The sequence below is a fragment of the Calonectris borealis genome, chromosome 17 (assembly GCF_964195595.1).
Source record: "Calonectris borealis chromosome 17, bCalBor7.hap1.2, whole genome shotgun sequence".
NCBI lineage: Eukaryota > Metazoa > Chordata > Aves > Procellariiformes > Procellariidae > Calonectris > Calonectris borealis.
The window spans coordinates 8,745,107-8,765,742 of NC_134328.1; the positions used below are offsets into that span (position 1 = coordinate 8,745,107).

The 20,636-nt window shown below is 37.3% G+C and overlaps 1 protein-coding gene across 6 annotated transcripts in view; it reads left to right on the forward strand.

Moving 5' to 3' along the window:
• Window positions 1-20,228, forward strand: part of SLC9A8 (solute carrier family 9 member A8) — a 31,861-nt gene extending 11,633 nt beyond the window's left edge. For 5 of the 6 annotated variants that reach the window (XM_075166470.1, XM_075166468.1, XM_075166472.1 and 2 more), the window contains 12 exons: window positions 2,411-2,494; window positions 3,452-3,553; window positions 4,245-4,279; window positions 5,477-5,620; window positions 6,916-7,054; window positions 8,928-9,033; window positions 11,900-12,016; window positions 13,565-13,647; window positions 15,404-15,515; window positions 15,898-16,118; window positions 17,209-17,355; window positions 18,638-20,228. In XM_075166470.1, coding sequence (XP_075022571.1) covers window positions 2,411-2,494; window positions 3,452-3,553; window positions 4,245-4,279; window positions 5,477-5,620; window positions 6,916-7,054; window positions 8,928-9,033; window positions 11,900-12,016; window positions 13,565-13,647; window positions 15,404-15,515; window positions 15,898-16,118; window positions 17,209-17,355; window positions 18,638-18,745 — 1,398 coding nt within the window. In that variant the 3' untranslated portion in view covers window positions 18,746-20,228. The remainder of the gene's footprint in view (window positions 1-2,410; window positions 2,495-3,451; window positions 3,554-4,244; window positions 4,280-5,476; window positions 5,621-6,915; window positions 7,055-8,927; window positions 9,034-11,899; window positions 12,017-13,564; window positions 13,648-15,403; window positions 15,516-15,897; window positions 16,119-17,208; window positions 17,356-18,637) is intronic. The other variant, XR_012676268.1, reaches the window with a different exon arrangement.
• The last annotated feature ends 408 nt before the right edge of the window (window positions 20,229-20,636 follow it).

The following is a 20,636-nucleotide window of genomic DNA, read 5'->3' on the forward strand; positions in this document are numbered from 1 at the left end:
AAGCAAGGATTTTGTCTCCTACAGTTTATCCACATCATCAAAGCAATGAACTCTTCACTATTCCTGCTTTAATTTAAAATCTTGCAGTATTTAAATTGTGATTTTGTTTCATGGGATCAAACAGTTTATTCGGATTAGATCAGTGAACTGATTGAAATCACAGTGATTTGAATCGCCAGTTTTAAACAGGATTTATATTAGCAAGCTGAAAATCTTGGTCTGAGTAAGTGAATTTTAATCCCAGCTTGCAGCTTAATATTTCTTGGCAGTTATTTCCCTAAAAGAAGATTTTTTTTTCTCCTTAGTTGAAATACATTAAAATGCATAGATTTTCAATCAGATGTAGCTTTTTAATTATGTATTATACTTCTTTTTTTGTCAACTAACTACACTAATTCTGTGTACATTCCTTTAAGCAGTTACATAGTACAAGATTCATGTTGTGGTATTTCATTTTTACATATTTACTTATTAGAAACAGTGGGTGGTGCACTAGTTAGTGTTTTTTCATTCCTGATTTGTGTCAACTGGATTTGACTTAAAATTGAAAATCAGTTAACAGCCACAAATCAGCATTTTAAAATAGCTTCTTATTGGTTAAATAAAATAATCTGAAGAAGATCACGTATGTAGGAAGAAAAAAGAAAGCTTAAAGTATGCTCTGATTTGAACACTGATTCTATAAGCTCAGGAAATATTGATCATAGCTGGTGAGTTACATAGTTTATTTCTGGTGAACATTGGTCAAATCTTGGGAGGCACTGGCGATGCTGCGTCCAGTTGCTCACATTATCAGCTAAGGTAAAAGGTCACAGGTACCACATTATTATTTGCTTATTTAAGTTTGTTTCACTATATTAAAGCTTAGGTTTTAACATAGGCTGTCATAATTTCAGATGTGGAATGTTCTAATCAATAATTATGATGTACTTTATAAAATGGTTTTAAATGGTTTTAAATTTACTGAAGAATTTTGTTTCTCTGATATGGGAAAAAAATAGACTATTTAACTGTAGGCTATATCCATGTACAAAGTAAATCTTGGATCATATCCCAGCCCTAAGAACTTCGTAATGTTATTTCTTGCAATCATGCCTTACTAAGTCTTCAGCAGACCTTGTACTTGCTGGTGATTCTTGCTGGCTAGCTGGCTGATAATTACAGTCCTCATGTTTTACTTTCCTGGTCTCTGCTTCAATGCAGCACAAATGCAGTCCTTCCTTTTCATTATTTCTCTCCTCCTTGTCCAGCTCTGCTTTCAGGGGCTTTTAAACAGTGTAATTAATCAGGTATGTGGGTTTTTTGTTCTAGCGCAGTTACTTATTGACAGAAACTAGGTAGTGTTAGCCATCGATGCACGAAATTGTGCATGCAGAAAAATGGACTAGAGCATTTCGGTATAAAGGATGAGTTTTATTTTCTAAGTCCCCCAAATCCTTTAAGATGATTATCGCTGGTACAGACAGGAATGAGACTTGAAAGAGATGAGCACTTCTTTTTTGAAAGCTGGTATTTTAACAGAACAGTCAATCAGCTGTTTAACCTGGATTTAAGCAAATAAATCGTTGCTTACAAAGGTGTCAAATTCTGCTGTATTCAGAACTGTGGGGACCAGGAGGGAGCCTCGTGGGTAAAGAGAGAGAGGCACATTCAGCCGTGACTAATTTGCCTTCTGTGCTTAGTCTGCCAGCAGAAAAAAACAGGGTGCCAGTTTGGGGTACAACTCCATAAAGCAGTGTTAGCCAAGTGATGAGTAGGCAACAAAGAGTAAGGTCACCAAAAAATAACATCTTACTTCACGGTAGGTTTCATTTATATAACTCTGATGGTAAAAAGGAACCATCAGAATAGTACCGTTAAATTATAGGCATAAATTACATTTGCCAAGAAGAATCAATCTTCAGACTCTTAATTGTGGTATGTCTTGAGCCTGTTCACTTGCAATTGTACTAAGATGATGATCTGATTTCTTCTTGTCAGGTGATGAGTTTTCTAGTGAAACTGTACTTGGTCATGCTTAACCTAGATTATGTTGAAACCAGTGGCTGTCCTTACAGATTTTGAGACTGTGAGATAAAATGGGAATACTTTTTGTGGAAACAGAAAGACTTTTCCTTTGCCATAAATAACCTGTTTTCTGTGCAGCTTATTTGGAGACAGTAATTTAAAATAAGTAACACCTAGATTTCTGTCACTGGATTAAAAAAAACAATATAAGTAGCAGCCCTGGAGTAGTTTACTATTCTTCAGTCTTTTATTTTGTGGTAAGAAGGGAGAAAGATTAACGCCATTTTCATTTTCCAACATTTTGGTTTGGGTTTTTTTTTTTAATAACTTGCCTTTTGGAAGATTTGGTGTTATTTCAATAATTGTGATATCCTTGAAATTATACTTTATTTTTGTTTTGCAGGAAGAAGAAATGTTTCGTCCAAATATGTTTTTTCTGCTTTTGCTTCCACCTATTATATTTGAATCCGGATATTCATTGCACAAGGTTAGCCCCTGCCAGACACTTATTTTACATGTTGAGGCTTTGTTTGGAACACATTCTGCTTTTAGTTATCTTGAAGTTTAGAGTAATTGCATTAAATTCCATCATATTAATCATCAGGGAATTGAGAATGCAAAATTTAAGCCTCTTCAACCCAGAATGCAGGGAATGTAACTTGTTACTGTTAACTGAATGTTGGCAAGATGTTAGGTACTGCACAGAGGTTGTTTTCCTTGGTTGGAGAGGTTTCTTACTTCATCAGAGCTGTACAAGGGCTCATGTGAAGGAGGCAAAATGGGAAGGAGTAGGATCAGAAGTGGGAAAGGTGGGGTCACTCCATAGCTAAAGAAGAGAAAAATGTTTACAAGGGTTTTCACCCTTTGCCTGGCAGCCTGTGTTTCCATGGACATTTCTCACAGCACTAGTCCTGGCTGAAGTGGTTCTGGTCCTCCCTGCGTGCTGCCTTTCTACTTGAGCTGTGCTGCAGGAGAGGGGGTGAGCAGTGGGCGATCATGTATTGTAGTATCATGAATTGGTACCAACATTGAAGATTTTTTCATACAAAATCATTTCCTAAGAAATGGACTAGCAACTGGGAAATTACAAGTGTTTTTCACATGCCCTGTCTGCAATAGATGGATTAATTTACGGTTCTGTCAGGTGGGGAGTGTGTCAAAGTGCTGGTGAACATCCAGCTGCTCGTCTGAGGATTGGTTTGTTGTTAGGGTACCAGACTGACATCCTGTCCCGGGTATCAGAGGGATTTGCTGTTGTCCTCGAGAGCAGGCTCTTTAGGCAGATGGTGTGGATGTATGTCCTGGGGTACCTGCAACCAAACTAATGAAGCTTTATTATTGGAAACCCAGTTGTGAATCAGAATCTAATTTAGATGCAAACCCAAATATGAGTTTTCCCTCAGATCGTTTTCACTAATTTACTTACTTTATTATTGTGTTCCAGGGTAATTTTTTTCAGAACATCGGTTCTATCACTCTGTTTTCTGTATTTGGCACTGCAATATCAGCTTTCATCGTAGGTGGAGGAATTTATTTCCTGGGCCAGGTAAGAATTACTGCATTGAAGCACTTAAGTTTATCTGGCTTGCTCTTTGAAAGTCCATTTTTCAAGAGCAGACAAACATAGTGAAAGGGAATTCCTGGGTCACAAAGTCCAGTTCTCTGCTGTTTCAGAGGCAATGTTACGTAACCCCTTCCATAGATATAGCATGCTCCATGTTAAAAGCAATTAAGACTTGAGTTGAGTTTTACTTTTTTTTACTTACTCATCTTCCTATCGGAAGGCTGTTCCAAAACCTGTGATCTCTAGAGCCATCTTCTAATTTCTGGTATTAAACTTATTTGTTCTTCTGTCAATAATTTTTTTTGCTTCTCTGCTTTGGTGTTTCCCCATTGATTAGATATAGACATAGGTAATTATATTTTCTCTCAGACTTCATTCTGGTAGGGCAAACAATCCATACTTTCCTCTTTGCCTCTCAGATTTCCATTCCTTTGAATGCCTTAGTTACTTTACTTACCTGTATCTTCCAGTTTCATCTGGTCTTCCCTGATTTTGGGTGACCAGAATTGTAGCAGTAGATCGCTGTTGGACAGCAGTGTTAGTCTGGGTAACATCACTACTGTGATTTTTTTCATAATAACAAACTTAGGATTTGATGAATAGTTTCATTTTTAAAAACAGCAGAAAAACACAGTTGATTGTGATTTTTTTTTTTGTTTTACTATTCTTTCAGGCTGATGTAATTTATAAGCTCAACATGACAGACAGGTAAGCTCTTGGGGAAATGGTGTAGTATATGAAATGAAGCATTCTTCAAGATAACTGTATATGGGAAGTGCACTGTAGTTGGCCAGCTCTTCTGCTTATTGTTTAGATTGCTTAGATTCAACATGGTATATGAAATTAATAAATAGATCAAACACTTCTAAACCCTATTTATTACACCCTTATTTCCAAATAGTATTCTGTGCTCAGTGATTTTTTCTAGACAGGAAAGATACTGGGTTTTTTAACCTTTAACCAACGTTTAAAGTTAAAATATGTAAACTTTGATTAGTTGGTATTATTAATATAATAATATTTATTAATTAATAATAAATAATAATTAATTAATTAAATAATAAATAATTAAATAAATAATAATAATTAATTATTTATTAATAAATTAATATATTATATGTATATAATAAGGGCATAACTTCCTTGTCCAAATCTTATCTTAAAAGACAGAATGAGTTTTTCAGTATCAATAATGTCAATTTTTCAAGAACTTGGCAAAGGATCTAATCAGGTTTTTAGGAATACACCACCCTACCATTAAATAAAGTTCATTCCTGGTTTATTTGGGATTTTTGTTTGTCTGTTTATCATATAGCCAATACAGCAGTTTTATGTAAAAATCCGTAAATAAATTGGGTGGCAAGCAAGAAACATAGCAATTAAAACATGCATGAACAGCAAAAATCTTCCTTACTTGGTTCCAGTGTTTGACTTTACACAGCTGAGCACTCCCATTTCCTCTGTATTGTCTATCTTTGGATTCCAAAGGAATGAAGTTTTAGCAGTTCCCTTTAAATGTTCCTCTCTAGTACTCCTATGGTAACACTATGCATGTATGATACATGGTTTGGGCTGTGTCTGTAAAGTTGTTTAGTTTCCCATTCCTCTGACTTTTTCTTATTTAGTTGGAGTAAGACATTGATACTGTTGTTGAGAACTGGGAGATAGGTATTTCTCCAACATCTCTTCCAGCTGGACAACAACTTTTCTCTTTGGTATATCAGTAAATGAAAAACAAAAATTTCCTTTTTGTCACTTCAAGTTCTTATGAATGGGAAGAGAGCATAACTTTTCACTGTGTAGAAACTATAACACATAACGTCTTTGTTACTGGTTGTTCATATAAGTTTACTAGGTACGTAGTTTTCTTTCATCTAGTTTTCTTTTTTTTTTGTGTTCTCCCAGTTTTGCATTCGGCTCTTTAATATCTGCAGTTGACCCTGTGGCTACTATTGCCATTTTCAATGCCCTCAATGTGGATCCTGTACTCAACATGCTGGTTTTTGGAGAAAGCATTCTCAATGATGCAGTCTCTATTGTCTTGACCAAGTAAGTGCATTTGAACTACACGTGTTTATGGAAACAGCAACCACATTATTTTCTGTTAATCAGTTATTCAGATATACAGTAATTCTTCCGTCTCCATTTGGAACAAATGATGTATTTCTGGTGTAAGGCTGAATTTTGTATGATCCTTCTTTGTAAAAAGCAATCCATAACATAAACTGCATAGGCAGAAGACAGTAAATGGATGTCTTATTACCACTACTTCACTGCCTCATCTCATTGACCCCAGATAATTGATTGCTTTCTAAGTCCATACATTTACCAGCTCTCTTTCCATCTGAAGGTCCTGACAACAGAAAACCAACATGTGTGCTTTCAGGCTTGCACAAAAATATTTACCTTGCCAAATATGCAGCTGCGTCTCCTGTATCATTGGCTTATACCCAGAGTCATACTTCAGTTGGGGGGCAGGGAATACATCAACATCCGTGCAATAGTTTTATATTTATGTTGGGGCTATCACAGGGAAGAAGAACATCCAATATCCTTATCCTTTGCCCACGATAATTCTTTGGGGCTGAAAGAGTAAAAAAAAAATACATATATCTTCATGTTATTGCTGAAGTCAATAGATGTGACTATGAATGTATAGAAGGAGTAGATATACTAAGAAGGTAGTGAAGTTAAAGTCATTTTTCAGTGAACTACAGTCGTGGTTCTTTTCTGGAAGACCATGAAGGCTAACAGCAGTCAAAAGGAACACTAGTTAGAATCCATGTCTTCTTTGCATGGAATTTTATGAAATACATCCCTGAAATTGAAAGAGATTTCTCCTCTTTCCTCCTAAGAGCTTCTTTGTTTTTCTTCAGTGACTTTCTTGTCTCTCATCCACACCTAAATATTTGATGAGAGGTCTTCCTGTTCATTTGTTCTTCTCTGAGGATCACACAATCCATCTCTCTTCTTTTTCATGCCCTGAGTTTTTAGCACTGCAAAATGTGTTTTCTTCTCCTTTTCAAAGTTTGGAAATTGTTTTGTAATACTGGACATTATCATAGCCTATTTATGCCATTCTGGGGATTTTTCAGAAGAGCAACGCTGGATTTCCAGATTTTTAGCAGAATTAGGTTTGCCTTTGGGGATCACACTAAGACTTGATTTAACATCTTTTGACATTCCTCTTGTTACATATATCACAGTAAAAGCCTTTTAGGAGTGGTAGCAACAAAGAAATGGAAATCTTTTTTGTTGCTGTTCTCAAAAGATGTTTGGTATTTTTGGATCCAGGCTTAGAATTTATAACCATTTCTTTTTATTTATTTTTTAATTATATCTAGCACAGCAGAAGGTTTGACAAGAGAAAATATGTCAGATGTAAGTGGATGGCAAACCTTTCTACAGGCACTGGGATACTTTCTTAAAATGTTCTTTGGCTCTGCAGCACTTGGCACACTTACTGGTCTTATTTCTGCATTAATATCCTTTTTTAATTTCGGTGATATCCATGTATAAATTGGTGAACTTCAACATTCTAATACTATTTTTCTTTCCCATCTTCACCAGCATTTCTTAGAGGGTATTTCTTATTAGACATTATATTGTTGGCTGAGGATTTTCTCATGCTCATTTTGTTTTTATGTTAGTGTGCATGGGTGTGTGTTAAAAAGTTGCATCAAATTTTCATGATTGAGGCCTGCAGTGCTGTATAGTAGATAATATTACATGCATCCGAGTGTAATAGAATATGGTAATTGTTTTGTAAATTCAAAATATATTATTTCATTTCAATACTGATCCATTTTTACAAGCATATGGCTCCTTTTTTACATACATAAAACAGTTAATTAAAAAAAAACCTGCTTTTCCCAAGGGCTTTTGAGTCAGACCGAATCATTTGTCCCTATGTATCATATTCAGGCAGCTGAATACAGATACTGTTCTATTTGGTTTTTCGTTGATTTATATTTTGCCTCTTCCACTTCCATGAACTGGTTGCTAAACAACCCAGAAGCATCTCTGCTGAGATAAGGAAAGATATTTGTTGTAAGTCGGACACCTTTGTTACTTTTCAGGGCTTGTTTAATGTTAATACTGACTTCACTGTAGGTAATCTTTTGTGCTAGGCTTGTACAACAGTTATTCATGTCATCTGGGACATACTGTTAAGCACTTTGTTTGTAAATAACAAGAACAGAGTGGTTGATTAAATATAGACATATTTCCTCTCTTGGTTCATTAGCCTGATTCCATGAACTTTTAAGTTATTCCATACATCACAACAAAAGAGGGAGACAGATGTTCAACACTTCTTTTACTGATATCTAAATGATATTAAGACAAAGAGAAAAGCAGCTTATTTGCCCTTCTACAGTTATTTGTGCTTCAAAGTATTGGATTTACCCTAAGCATGCAAAACTTCAGTGCAGCAAAGGACATCTCTTATTAGTTGCCAGCAGATAGACATTGTTGAAGGTTGTTGCTGGTTCATGACCTTGAGGAATGTGAACTTCCATGTCACAGGCATCTAACCCTCTGAATTTTAACAAAGGTGGTAGGTGGAGTATTTTAAGCATTAAGGCAAGGATGTGATTGAAGGAATATTCCTCACTGTTAATATTACTGCAAATGTGTCATATCCATTTGAAAGTAACTAGAAGTCTAGTGACTGAACAGAGGAGATTGCTTGCATGCTTAGTGTAGCAAATAACAGTGTCTGAGGCAAAATCTACATGTACTTGGCAGCTGCGCTGCAGAACCATGCGTGAGATGCAAAGCAGAACTTGCAGCCCTTGACAAATGTCCGCGTTTATGACTACAAATGTAAAGTAAGTTTTAAATATCTTGAGTATCAAAAGGACATTATTTTTGTTAAAACATAAATGAGAGCTATTTTACTTTTAATCTGCTGTTTTTAGAAAAGTCTGTTTTCTCTCCCCTATTTTTAGAAAAGTCTTTACTATTTAATGATTCTCTGAGGATTTTCTGCAATAGTTTTGGAGCAGAGATTTCAAAGACTGAACGTGTGGGGAAATGGTCGTTCGAGATCCAAACAAACAATTTGGCATGTTGTTATCAGTATTGTATAGGTGCATCAGTAGCAGATCTTTTCTGTCTCTAGATCTGTCCATTCTGATAGACTTCTACCAGCAGTAGCTTCTTAAGAAACACTCTTTGTAAGAAATTATTAATCTTTCCATATTTGAGTCAAAGGCCAACGTGTAGACTTTATTAGCTATTCAGTAGATAAGGACATTAAGCATAATCATTGTTTTGTAACGGAATGACACAGATTTAGATTTTTCTTGGAATTTTTTTTAATTTACTCTTTCCATAACGTTTTCCTGTGTACGTGCTAAAGCACATTGATTTAAGGAAGACACCCTCCCTAGAGTTTGGGATGATGATTATCTTCGCTTACCTTCCTTACGGACTTGCAGAAGGTATCTCACTCTCAGGTGAGTAGCAAAATGAGTATGTGCAAGTTTCTTTGATAAGTTTAGGGAGTAGGTATTATTTGTGTCTAAGAGGGCCCTGGTTTTTTACGTGTTTTCTCATTTAAACTGTGCTCTTACTTTTAACTTTGACTTACTTTGAAGAAACACTTATTCTCTACTTCATGTTATAAAAATATAGAAAAGGTAATTGCAGTTTTCATAAGCATTAGTTAGCTGACGAAAATACTAGTATTCTCCCCAGTTACCTCTGCCTAACACAGAATTAAAATTTCAGCTGCACGCTGTAGATCTCAGCCACGTCAGCTAACTTAGATAATGTCCAGCCTACTACCCTGTAGCCGTTTTTCTGCCTGTCCTTCAGTGCCATTGGGGAAATCAGCTGAGACCACTGAGTGTTGTATATATCTCTGAATGCTTGGTCGAAGTTTTGCTGAAGGCCATGAGAAGAGGCTTACAGGTGAACTTCTTCCATCATTCTGTGGAATCGAGTACAAAGACAAGGTCCAGTTCTGCAGGATGCCCAATGTCTCTGACGTGTGCTGATTTAAGGCAATCAGCTTCATGTCTCATTTCTCAAAGGAAAGTGGGAAGACACGCAACAGTTAGTATAATTCAAATAGTTAGGCAATCTGCTTGGTTCTTTTTTTTTTTTCTTTTTTCTCGGGTGGTTTGGGTTTTTTTTAAGTCTGAAGTGCATTAAAAGATATATTTGTTCTACAACTTGGACTATGTAAGAATGTTACAAGATTGTGAGGAGTAGTAGCAGAATTAGGTTTCTTGTAAATGAGCTGCAGGTATGAAATCAGACTTTCTGAAAATGTACATGTGAGCTAATGTGAATATTTTGGAATGGATCTGTAGCAGTGTATATCAGCATACCTTCACTGATGTCAGTGGAGTTGTATTTTTTTGTATGTATGAAGATGTGGCCTATAATCATGGTAGTTACACAATCAAGATGTATAATCATAATGCAAACATTCCATTCTGCCCACTTGCATCCAGAACTACTCTGTATGTGTGTATAGGCCAACACATACGTAGGGAAATGAAATTACATGAAACCTGAGACAGCAATTTGATATGTTAAAATATTTGTATTGCTGTAAAAACAAGTTTTGTCTTGTGAGAAGATTATTCTGGCAGATCTCAGCACATGGCCTTTTCTATTTCTAATTTATATTGCTTATTAATATAAAATTATAAGAAAATATTACAGAATTACAGTGCCATTGCATTATATAACCAACACATCTGTATGTTGGTATACAATGAAAAAGAATTTACAGTAAGATTCCTAGTTAGTTACTCTCAGGATGACAGAGGTTCTTTGTCATTTTGTTTGTAAAGACAACCTCTCTAATTTGCTCAAGTGCCTTCAAGAATGACTTCTCAAGAAATATAAACTTTGAATGACCTTAGTCAGGTCACTTCTGTGTTTCAAACAAAGGATTCTTTTGACTGTACCTCAGCTATTCTAATCCTTCCAGTTGTGTTCATCTGGGCCACTCCTGGACACGTAGGTCCAGCCAAATACCTCTTTTAAACTTCCCTTGTTTTGGGCAAAGCAGGTTTACTCCCACATGTCATCCTGTCCTCTCGAGATCTGCATTACAATTGATTTCTTCTGGATTATATTGTCAATTTTGGTCAGTTATTTCTTCCCAAGGAGTACTGTAGTTGTTCTTCAAGTGGACTGCTAAATTTTTCCACAATTCTAACCATCATCTCAAACGACATCCTTTGCAGGTCTAAGTCTATGCAGCTGTGGAAATGCTTACAACTTCCTTTAAGATACCCAGTTCCCTATGAACGGTGAACAACTGACAGCGTCTATGATATGTCTTGAGCAGTTAGCGAAATAGGTTGAAATTCAGATTCTTCCCATAAATAACCAAGAGCTGGGAAGCAAGGTAGATGGCAAAAATCCCTAACACAAATCAAAGATTTGTGAGATATAGTGAAATCTGAGGTAGCTGTTCTGGCCTGTGGTTGTACCTGACAGTTGCTGTACCTCTGTCCAAGCCGTGCATGTCATTAGGGCAACGGAACTCTATAATGGAAAATTTGGTGGCTTTTCCCATAGTTGATATTAATCTCTGTAGTAACTTTTAGGAGGTGATTTAGTGACCCTGTCTGCTGGAGGCAAGGGACATCCTGCACAGTAGCATTCCTTGCAGGCCCTAAGTATCAGGCTGTACCTTCCTTAGAGTTGGACTCGATGATCTTAAAGGTCTTTTCCAACCTATATGATTCTGTGATTCCTACAAAGGTAATTTTTGCCCTGAATTCTCAAGTCTCAATAGCTTTTCTGATTCTAGATTGATAGAAAATTAGGGCTATGCCTGTGTGTGCTATTCGTTCTAATTTTTTAATGGTATTACATGTGGTGCACCATACTGGAATGGATTCACACCCATGCCCTGTTGATCTCATTCTACTTCTGGTGGAGTGATTGGGCCTGGCTGATCAGCAGGTAGGAAGGAATGACACGCTTTCTGGGAGAACTGAATCATACAGTTCTCTAGTCCCGCTGTTCTCAAATTGTTTTTATTCTTCTTTTGATCTCACCTCTCTACCTGTTAGGAGAGTGAAAAGCAGGAAAAACACTCAAGAATTGGCTTCTTATTTCCCTCAGTTTTATGGGAAAATGTGACATAACAGGGATTTATTCTAGCTTGCAAGTGACCTATACGGGACCTCGTAGTTTTAATACGACCAGTGGAATGAGACCAGTATGAGTAACAATGGTAATAGAAACCCCACTTATTACTTCATAAGCTTTTGTGTTAGTAAGTTATAAACACAAATATTTGCAGAGTGCAAGCTATTCTTCTTCTGTTGACTGCCACATTTTTATCTACAGGTATCATGGCAATCCTATTCTCTGGCATCGTGATGTCTCACTATACACACCATAACTTGTCCCCGGTTACACAGATTTTAATGCAGCAGACACTGAGAACTGTTGCTTTCATGTGTGGTAGGTGCTACCTACTATTAATATCTAATACTAAGAGTTTAAAATTTTATTTGCCTGAAATGGTGATTCTGATGGGAGCAGCAGAAGTGTGAATTTTCTTCTAGCCATTTGTATGTCAGTGGTACATGTCTTTAAGAGAAGAATTCCTAATAGTGGAGGCTGGAAGGCAGTCAAAAGTCACCTTTCCTGCCATACTGGATAAAACATACAGTAAATCTCTTTCTCCTGTCCTGCAGGCTCCTGCTAAGATTTGCCACGAGACTCATAACCGAACAGAGATCTCTGACTCCTATATTCCTCTGGTCTATTTTTAGTTTTAGGAGATGGATTTTTAGCAGTATTTTTTAAAATGGTTTTGGATATAAAGAGCTACTTGCAAAAACAATAGCTTCACAAATTGAGAAGTTGTTTTTGGAAGCAGTGATACAACCAGCTTGGAGTCCCATAGCCTTTCTATTTCCTTTTACAAGCCAAACTTTCGAAGAAATTACATGCTTCTGTATTACAAATCGATCCCTGTTTTTTAGGGGATGGCATGAATGTGTTCCGTGTTGTATGCAGGAAGATGCATTTGGAACATGGTCAGGGAGTGGCCTTGCTGCAAACTAAACTTAACCACTTATTACCAGTAGCTCATTGGGGTTTGGTCTTAATTTATTACAAATGCTAAAAAAGCACATGTTCATTCAAGTCACTGTAAAGGAGTTATTTAAGATACTGTGCAATTTTGTACATGTTTGCAGCAGGTTTTGAACATGCAAATGTCAGTAGCCAGTACCCAAAGCATGACCAAATAATGTCTTATGCTGCAGTAACTCAGGTATTGCTACTGTCTGTCCAAAACCGTCCTGGTTTTAACTGCTTTTATGATAAGGAACCTAACTTGCTAGGACAGCAGTGAACTGATGAAATATCTTGACTCTGATTCTCTGATGGTAATGGGTTGGTGCTAGGGAAATAAAATGATTGGATTACTGTAGCCATTGTACAGTGGTGGTACTATTTCAGATTTGCAAACATCACTTCTAGAGGTTATTAGAATATACAAGGGTTGTTAGATCATACAGTGCAGTATTTTATTACAAAGAAAGTAATGAACTGCCGTTTTTAAGAATTTAATGAATTGAATACTTTATAATAGTGTTCAACCTGCAGTATATGAGATTGTGCCTGACATTTCAGTTTTATATAGAATCTGATTTAAAGCTACAGAAGTCGTTCGTAGTCGCTCCTGTAGCTTGTGTTCTGCAGCTTGTCCTATATTCCTCAAGTAAAAAGTTCCTCAGTCTTTAGAACAAGGTTTTGCTAGCTTTGTTCATAGTCATTAGTAATTTACAGCTGAACAAAAGCCTACACACAGAGACTAAGGTGCTGTCCAGTGACAGTGAGAGTGGAAGAATCTGGCCTTTTGCATAATGGCATTTGTGCCTATTTTGTGCATTCAAAAGTCAGGAAATATTATTTTATGTACCGTATGTAGTAACTTATAATAGGAATAGAAGAGGTTTTACAGAATTGTTTATTTAAGATGCGATTTCTCTTTTTCAGAAACATGTGTGTTTGCATTTCTTGGCCTGTCAATTTTTAGTTTTCCTCACAAGTTTGAAATGTCCTTTGTCATCTGGTGCATAGTAGGTATTTACTTTCTTCCATACTTGTTTAGATGCATTTTTGGTATTGGGGAGGGGGGAAACACCTTACAGTTAAAATACTTTAGAATAGTTGTTATGTTTTAGAGCTTTTTATGAAAATACTTTAATATTTTTATATATTGCACAAAGTTAACTCTCACTAATAGCGTGAAATTATTATTCTTGTTCTCAGCATTTTGGGGTACAAATACATCAGTCGTCTTCAAGGAATTCCAGTTTGTTGTTATTTTGAAGCCCTTCTGTATAAGATTATTAAAAACAAGGAAAAGAACCTTGCTTGTTTTGACCCTACTAGATTTATTAAAATAAAAGAAATCTCAAAAGATGTTGAGATTATTATACATGCCACTTTATTCCAGAAGATATTTTACCAGAAAACAATACTGAGTTTTTACGTATCTTTACCTTCATATCAATGATTTGTGTGAATGGGCAGTTCGTAGAAACTACAGTGCAAACTAGTATCAAACTCTGCTCCATTTCACCTCTCCAGGACTACAGCTTTTGAGTCTTTCTCTCTCATACATCGCTGCAGTTTGTTTACATAAAACAATTTAGTCCATACATCACTTCTTTACTCTGAGCTTAACCTTCTTCAGAGGAAATCCTTACTCAAACCTTCTCCAATGTGTATTCATTCTTTGACTCCTTAATTCTTTTTCTTTCGTTCTGTATTTCAGTGTAGCTTTTCTGTAATGGCACTTCGAATTATGTTTCACACGGGGGTTACCTGCATCTGTTGCTATTATAATTGTTTAATATAGACATGGAAAGTATGTTCTCTTTTGCGGAGTCAAAAGAGGGAAATGTGAATCCATTTCCAGTCCTGTACAGCAATGTATACAAGCACATTTTAGTCCATGGTTCAAGGGAAGAGTTGCTATCTACAATTTACAGAGGAGAGTAATATCAGAATGGGGAACTGCTCTCACTGCATTACACCCAACTTCCTTATCTAATATATATCTAAGGTGTGACACTTCCTTCTATGTAGCATTGCCCTCACAGGCGTAATGCAAATTGTGTAATTTTGGGGTGATTCATAAAGGAAAACAGCACAGCCCTTCAAGGATCCTGCTGACTAATTCTAGGATATTTACCTTATCAAGGTCTGTTTGTGGTGGAGCTTAAAAGCAATGCCATTGTGAAAACCTTTGCTTTTCTGAGTTAAAATTTTCACTGTATTTGTTAATTGTCTGCCCTTAAATCAATAGTACTTTTTTTTTTCCCCTCTCAAAATGTTGCTTCAATGTGTGATATGTTTTATAACCATACCCAGGGAAGTGTTGAGGAACCGGATTACATGCTATTTGTTTGGCTTCTGGCCTTTTTCTCTGAGGAACTGGTCCATGGGGAGACAATAGAAATGTCTTATTGCCTCTTAGCTGCTGTGCCAAGGGAATGATTAAAGGAGATGAACTGAGGAGAACTTTTACCCAAAGTAATTCTTGGTCTCCCTGGAATGCCTCTTGGGTTTCATTTATTTATTATAAGTAAAGTAGTGTCTGGTCTCTGTCAGTGACAAGTCTGGTTTAGTTTCAGTTAAGCAGACAAAATGTTTAAAAAGTTAAATTCCACATTGACCTATGCTGAGAGATTTCTTTATGTTAGTTTAGCAGCACACCTACTTGCAAGACTTGCGAGTGAAAAAAGCGTATTCACCTTACCCTGTACAAACCAGATGCAATGAATATAACACATCAGATGGTCTTTTGCTTTTATTTCTGTTTTTCAGGTACTTGTTCTGTTTGGTAGAGCAGTGAATATTTTCCCACTTTCCTACCTACTCAACTTTTTCCGTGATCATAAAATCACTCCTAAAATGATGTTTATCATGTGGTTTAGCGGTAAGTTAAAGCTCAAAGTACGGAGAACTAGAAAAAATGTTTTTTCATTGTGTGGGCTACTCTCCACTGTGGAGCAAAACTCAACTGAACATTTGCACTGTTCTCTTTCCCTTTTGTGCTAGAGGACTATGTAGTGGTGATCCTCACTAAAGCTTTTCTGCTAAGAGTCTGTTTTTCTTTCTAGGTCTAGCAACTTCACAGTTTGAACAACAGTATCTGAAGAGCTAAGATTCATTTTAGGGTGGTAACCAAATGATAGATAAATGGACATGGGATAGGATTGTAAAAATCTTTTAAAGATGGAGAATTCCTGTTGAGTTATCAGAGCGCTGAGGAGCGCTGTTGATCCACTCTTCATTGATTTACTATTCTTTCTGATAAGGTTTACGTGGTGCAATTCCCTATGCCCTCAGCCTCCACTTGGGCTTGGAACCAATTGAGAAGCGGCAGCTCATTGGGACAACAACAATCATCATAGTACTGTTCACGATTTTGCTGCTGGGAGGAGGAACCATGCCCCTCATCAGACTGATTGACATTGAGGACTCCAAAGCACGCAAGAGGAACAAGAAGGACATTAATCTTAGCAAGACAGAAAAGATGGTTTGTTTGGGTTTTTTATTCAGAGGATCACTGATTTTTTTTTTTTTTTTGATTTTTACATTTTCCAGACTAGTACATTATTTTTTACTAAAAAGTAAAATGAAAGCAATGGAAAAAGCCAAGGTGGTAGGAAAAAGCCAAGCAATATAATTTTAAAATATCCCAAAGACAGAGCGTGGTTAGTGTTTACACAAAATAACTGGACAAAGAGAGGAGAAATAGTCTCTTAACTCAATCTAATTATAAATTGATCCATACAAATTAAAGTAACCCCTGGCAAAAGCATAAAGCAGATGATACAGGATTGAGTCATACACAGAGGGAAAGTAGCTAGTACAGCATGAGTCATGAATTAATCATAAAAGGCAGATGGGAATTATTTTGAAAAAGTCGAAGCAAAGGCCATGAGAAGGTGGTAACAACAGCACCCCTCTGACTAGGTTTTATTTTAAAGCAATTTCTGGCTGAGGAAGAGTACTGAAGAAAACTAACAGCCAGACTGGAACCTTGTGTGCAAACGGCTGGAGTACATAAAGTATCCCAGAGCATTTGCCTGTTTTTCCCCAAACCATCAAACAGTACATGCAGGTTATTGTTCTGTAGGATCTGAAGAACAGCTCCGCTTGGCATGAGGTTTCAAAAAGCTTGCAGTCTTCAGAATTATCTTACTCTGTCCATGTAGGGAGGTGTGTTTAGGAAGAGCCCAGGGATAGGGTGTGTTCTGATACAAGCCTTGTTTCCAGTGAGACAATGACATTAGTGTTGCTTGCTGGATAAAATCATTGTCCAGTTCACAAGAGAAAACCTGCAAACTAGAAATCTGTTCTCAGCAATAGTAACAATACAACATACAGAACGTTGGAGGTCTTTTACCTTTCAGCATGAAAAGGGAAGCTAAGTGGCTCTGGGAATCAACAGTTGGACAGATTCATGTAGCCATAAGCCCTGGTAGGCTGGGGTGATAATTTCCATGTTGTTCCAGCATGGGAATTGGTTGTGAGACAGGAGAGCACAGAGCAGGGGGCTGAAGCAAGCGGAAGGGATGACTAACACATTTCTCAGATTATTCCGATATTTGTGATCTTTCTAGGGAAATACCATAGAATCCGAACATTTATCAGAGCTCACAGAGGAGGAGTATGAAGCCCAGTACATAAAACGCCAGGACCTCAAAGGGTTTATGTGGTTTGATGCCAAGTATTTGAATCCTTTCTTCACCAGAAGACTCACACAAGAAGTAAGTCTTTCTTTTTTTTCTTGAAGAAAAGAAACTGTGGTGGAGTTGGTTGTCATTTCACTCTGTACCATTCAAGGCTTATAGTGTAGCCATGCACCTTCTACATTAGGAACAGTGAGCCATCTAATATATTACTTGTGCATATGTAGAGCAGCTGTAATGAAAAGCTGCACTGTAAAATTGCAGGTTGGATTAAATGAGCATCTCTCAGGGCTACCACATTAAACTTTAAAAGGTGTATGGATTTATTGAACTCACCTTTAATCTTGCAGAGTATCATGGGGAGTATCAGGAGTTACTAGTTACTACTGTTGCTAGAAGAAGCTGCTGCCACTCATGCAGAGTTTTTTTAAAGTGCTATTACACGAAGTTGCTGCCCTTTACCGTACATGGCGCTGTGAATTCTGGAGTTGTGATTTTTCTGCGGAGTGCTGGCTTTATCTTGGAAATATGCACCAGAATTGCAACCTTCACTTTTAAGACTTCTTCACTGGGAGACCAAGACTTTGAAGCTGTAAATGCAAAATGACACCTGACTGAACATGTAACTTAACACTGAGTGGCTCTGGGAGGTGTAAATACTATGCCATTTTCACTCCACGCCTCAGAAACCTGAGACTCCTTGGTTGTATAATTCACTGTTTTTCCAATTTGCCATAGAATTAAGCATGTTTGCTGTGGAGTTCATCATTTTGGGTAAAGTGTGCACATTCCATCTTCCTAGCCTGCACAAACATACTATTTTTCCTCTTGTTTTGTACTGTTCTTTTCAAAAGAATGCTTTCAGCACTTTCCCACAAAAGCTAAAGGCATTTTTTGCAAAACCAAAAAGGAATCAAGAAACCAAAGTAAGCATCTGATTCGTAGTTGGTAGCCAAAAGCACAGGCTGCCATCCAGATTGCAACCAAAGGTTAGAAAAATAAGTATGTGAATCACCAAAGCAGGGCACAAGCTTCCCACTGTCCCTGGGAACACAGAGAGAGGAGCGAGATTCAAAGCCAGGCCATCCAGCCAGCGTTAGGAATGTTGAGACCCACAGAGCAGGGCTGTCTAGAAAACACAGGTAAAAATACCCGTCATCAGAAATATCACCCATGGAAATAATTACTGATTGAACACTTAATAATTTTTTTTTTCTGTAGGGAACAGAATTGCTTTGCATGCTTGGAGACCAGGAGTGAATTACTTCCTAAGGAATATGTTAAACTAGACTTTCTCTTTTGCTCTAACACACAAGTAGCGTTGTAGCTAAGAAACTGTTCCGGTTTTCTTTTGCCTTAGGACTTGCATCATGGGCGCATACAGATGAAAACCCTCACAAACAAATGGTATGAAGAGGTACGACAAGGACCCTCAGGATCTGAAGATGATGAGCAAGAGCTGCTATAGCAGACGGGGCAGGAGTGCAATGAATTTATCATTAGAGCATTAGAAAGAGGATTTAAGTATCAAGAGTCTGACTGCACAAAAGCTGGAAAGCTAAGAATGAACTTTCGATTTCAGGCATGACTTGTGCTACATGTTTAGGTATAAAACCGCAGATCTACTGTGCTTGATATTACTAGTCAGTAATGGAAACCCGTAAGTGTCAGACACTGGACTGAATGAAGAACCTTTTGTTCAAATTTTACAGCATAGCAAATTCCATGCAGCCTATTGAAAAGCAGGAACGTCTGCCACAAAATGACGACATTGTTTAATGGGGGGGTCTTCTTCCTATTATGAAATCTGCTGTAAACATATGCTGAAGTACAGAGCCATTGTATGACTCTGCAAAACAGAATGAATTGCACTTTACTTTTTTTTTTTTATATATATATATTCATTCACAGCATGGAGAGTCTTGACAATTTATACTGTGAATTTGTTTCAGCACTAGTAAGGGAATCTGACTGGAATAAATCTATATTTATGGGATTTGCACATTATGAATCTGGAGAAGGTGCATACCTTGGCAAAAAGCAGATGTTGCACATACAAGGAAGCACCACTGAAAACTGGTGGCTTTGTCATTTAAGAAATTCTTGATTTCTATTTTATGGGATTTTAATTTTTTTTTTATACTGAGGTATCTAATCCACAGTACTGATTATAGCATGGTTTGAGGGAGTGGGGGATTCTATGACAGTACAGAATTGCATTTGAAATTCTAGTTTTAATGTGTTTTTTTCTTTGGCTAAAGCCAGTTGCAGTTGGGTTTCTGTAATTGGCAGTTGCTCCTTGCTGGCACTTTGGCTTCCAATCTTAGAAAACAGCAGCTTTTGTTTTGCCTAATTCACGAAGTGTCCCTAACACTCCAGAATTCACTAGTGGAATTTTTAAGTTCTAGTGGAAGCAAAAGCAGCATTTTCCATATCATTCACTTGCTGAACTAAATGTGTACATGAGGAAGAAGAGTCTACAAAATCTAATCCAGGTAGAGAAAGGTTAATATTGCACATTGCTGAAGCAGTCTCAGTTGGGAAGTGCCAAACAGCTTTCATTAAGCTGTCCTGTTTGTTAATATGATTTTTCTCTTCTGCTTACACTGTTCCAAAATCAGCAGTATCGTTTCACTTTTTCTACATGGCCTAGTCCGTTTCCTCAAAATTGCATACACCTAAACAGACACGCAGTGTTTGTGGCACATTTGCCGTGGTTACACGTGCAGCAGTTTGCTCTCACCGCCAACCCAAATTCCTCATTAGTCATTTGCATATTCACTGTTGAAATGTGAGTTGTAGTTCTGCACGTAAATCTGACATGCAAGTGCACATGTTTGTTTCTGAAAATGTGAGACATATTTTTGGTCTGGTTTTGCTACTAAGGTTTTTAATCAACTGCTTACCTGCTGGGAGGAATAAAGCTTCAAGAATGTATTTAGAATCCTAAACCTGTGTTGTCTGAGCAGTTTTTCCAAAATAACACATCGTGATACAGGACTCCCTTCTCCCCTTTTTCCCCCCCTCCCCATTAGTTCAAAGAGCTGCTCTCTGCTACTCCCAGCGCTGAAACACGCACTGGTGGGGGTCTGAATGGGGCATGAACTCAGCTTCTGGTGTTGACCAGAAAGCAATCGGTGCTTGCTTTATCCTTAGGAGGGGATCTGTGTAAAAATCAGACTTTTTCTTCACCCTTCTAGGCAACAGTAGACTTAATTACATTTTAGTTACCCATCCATCTTACTTGGTTTCGCAACTTGAACACTTTAAGCCTGGGAGCTGGCTGGAAGGTCTCTGGGAGCTTCTCTTGTCACTGGAAGGTGTGCATTGATCTAGATGCTATTGCTGGGCTTAGCGTT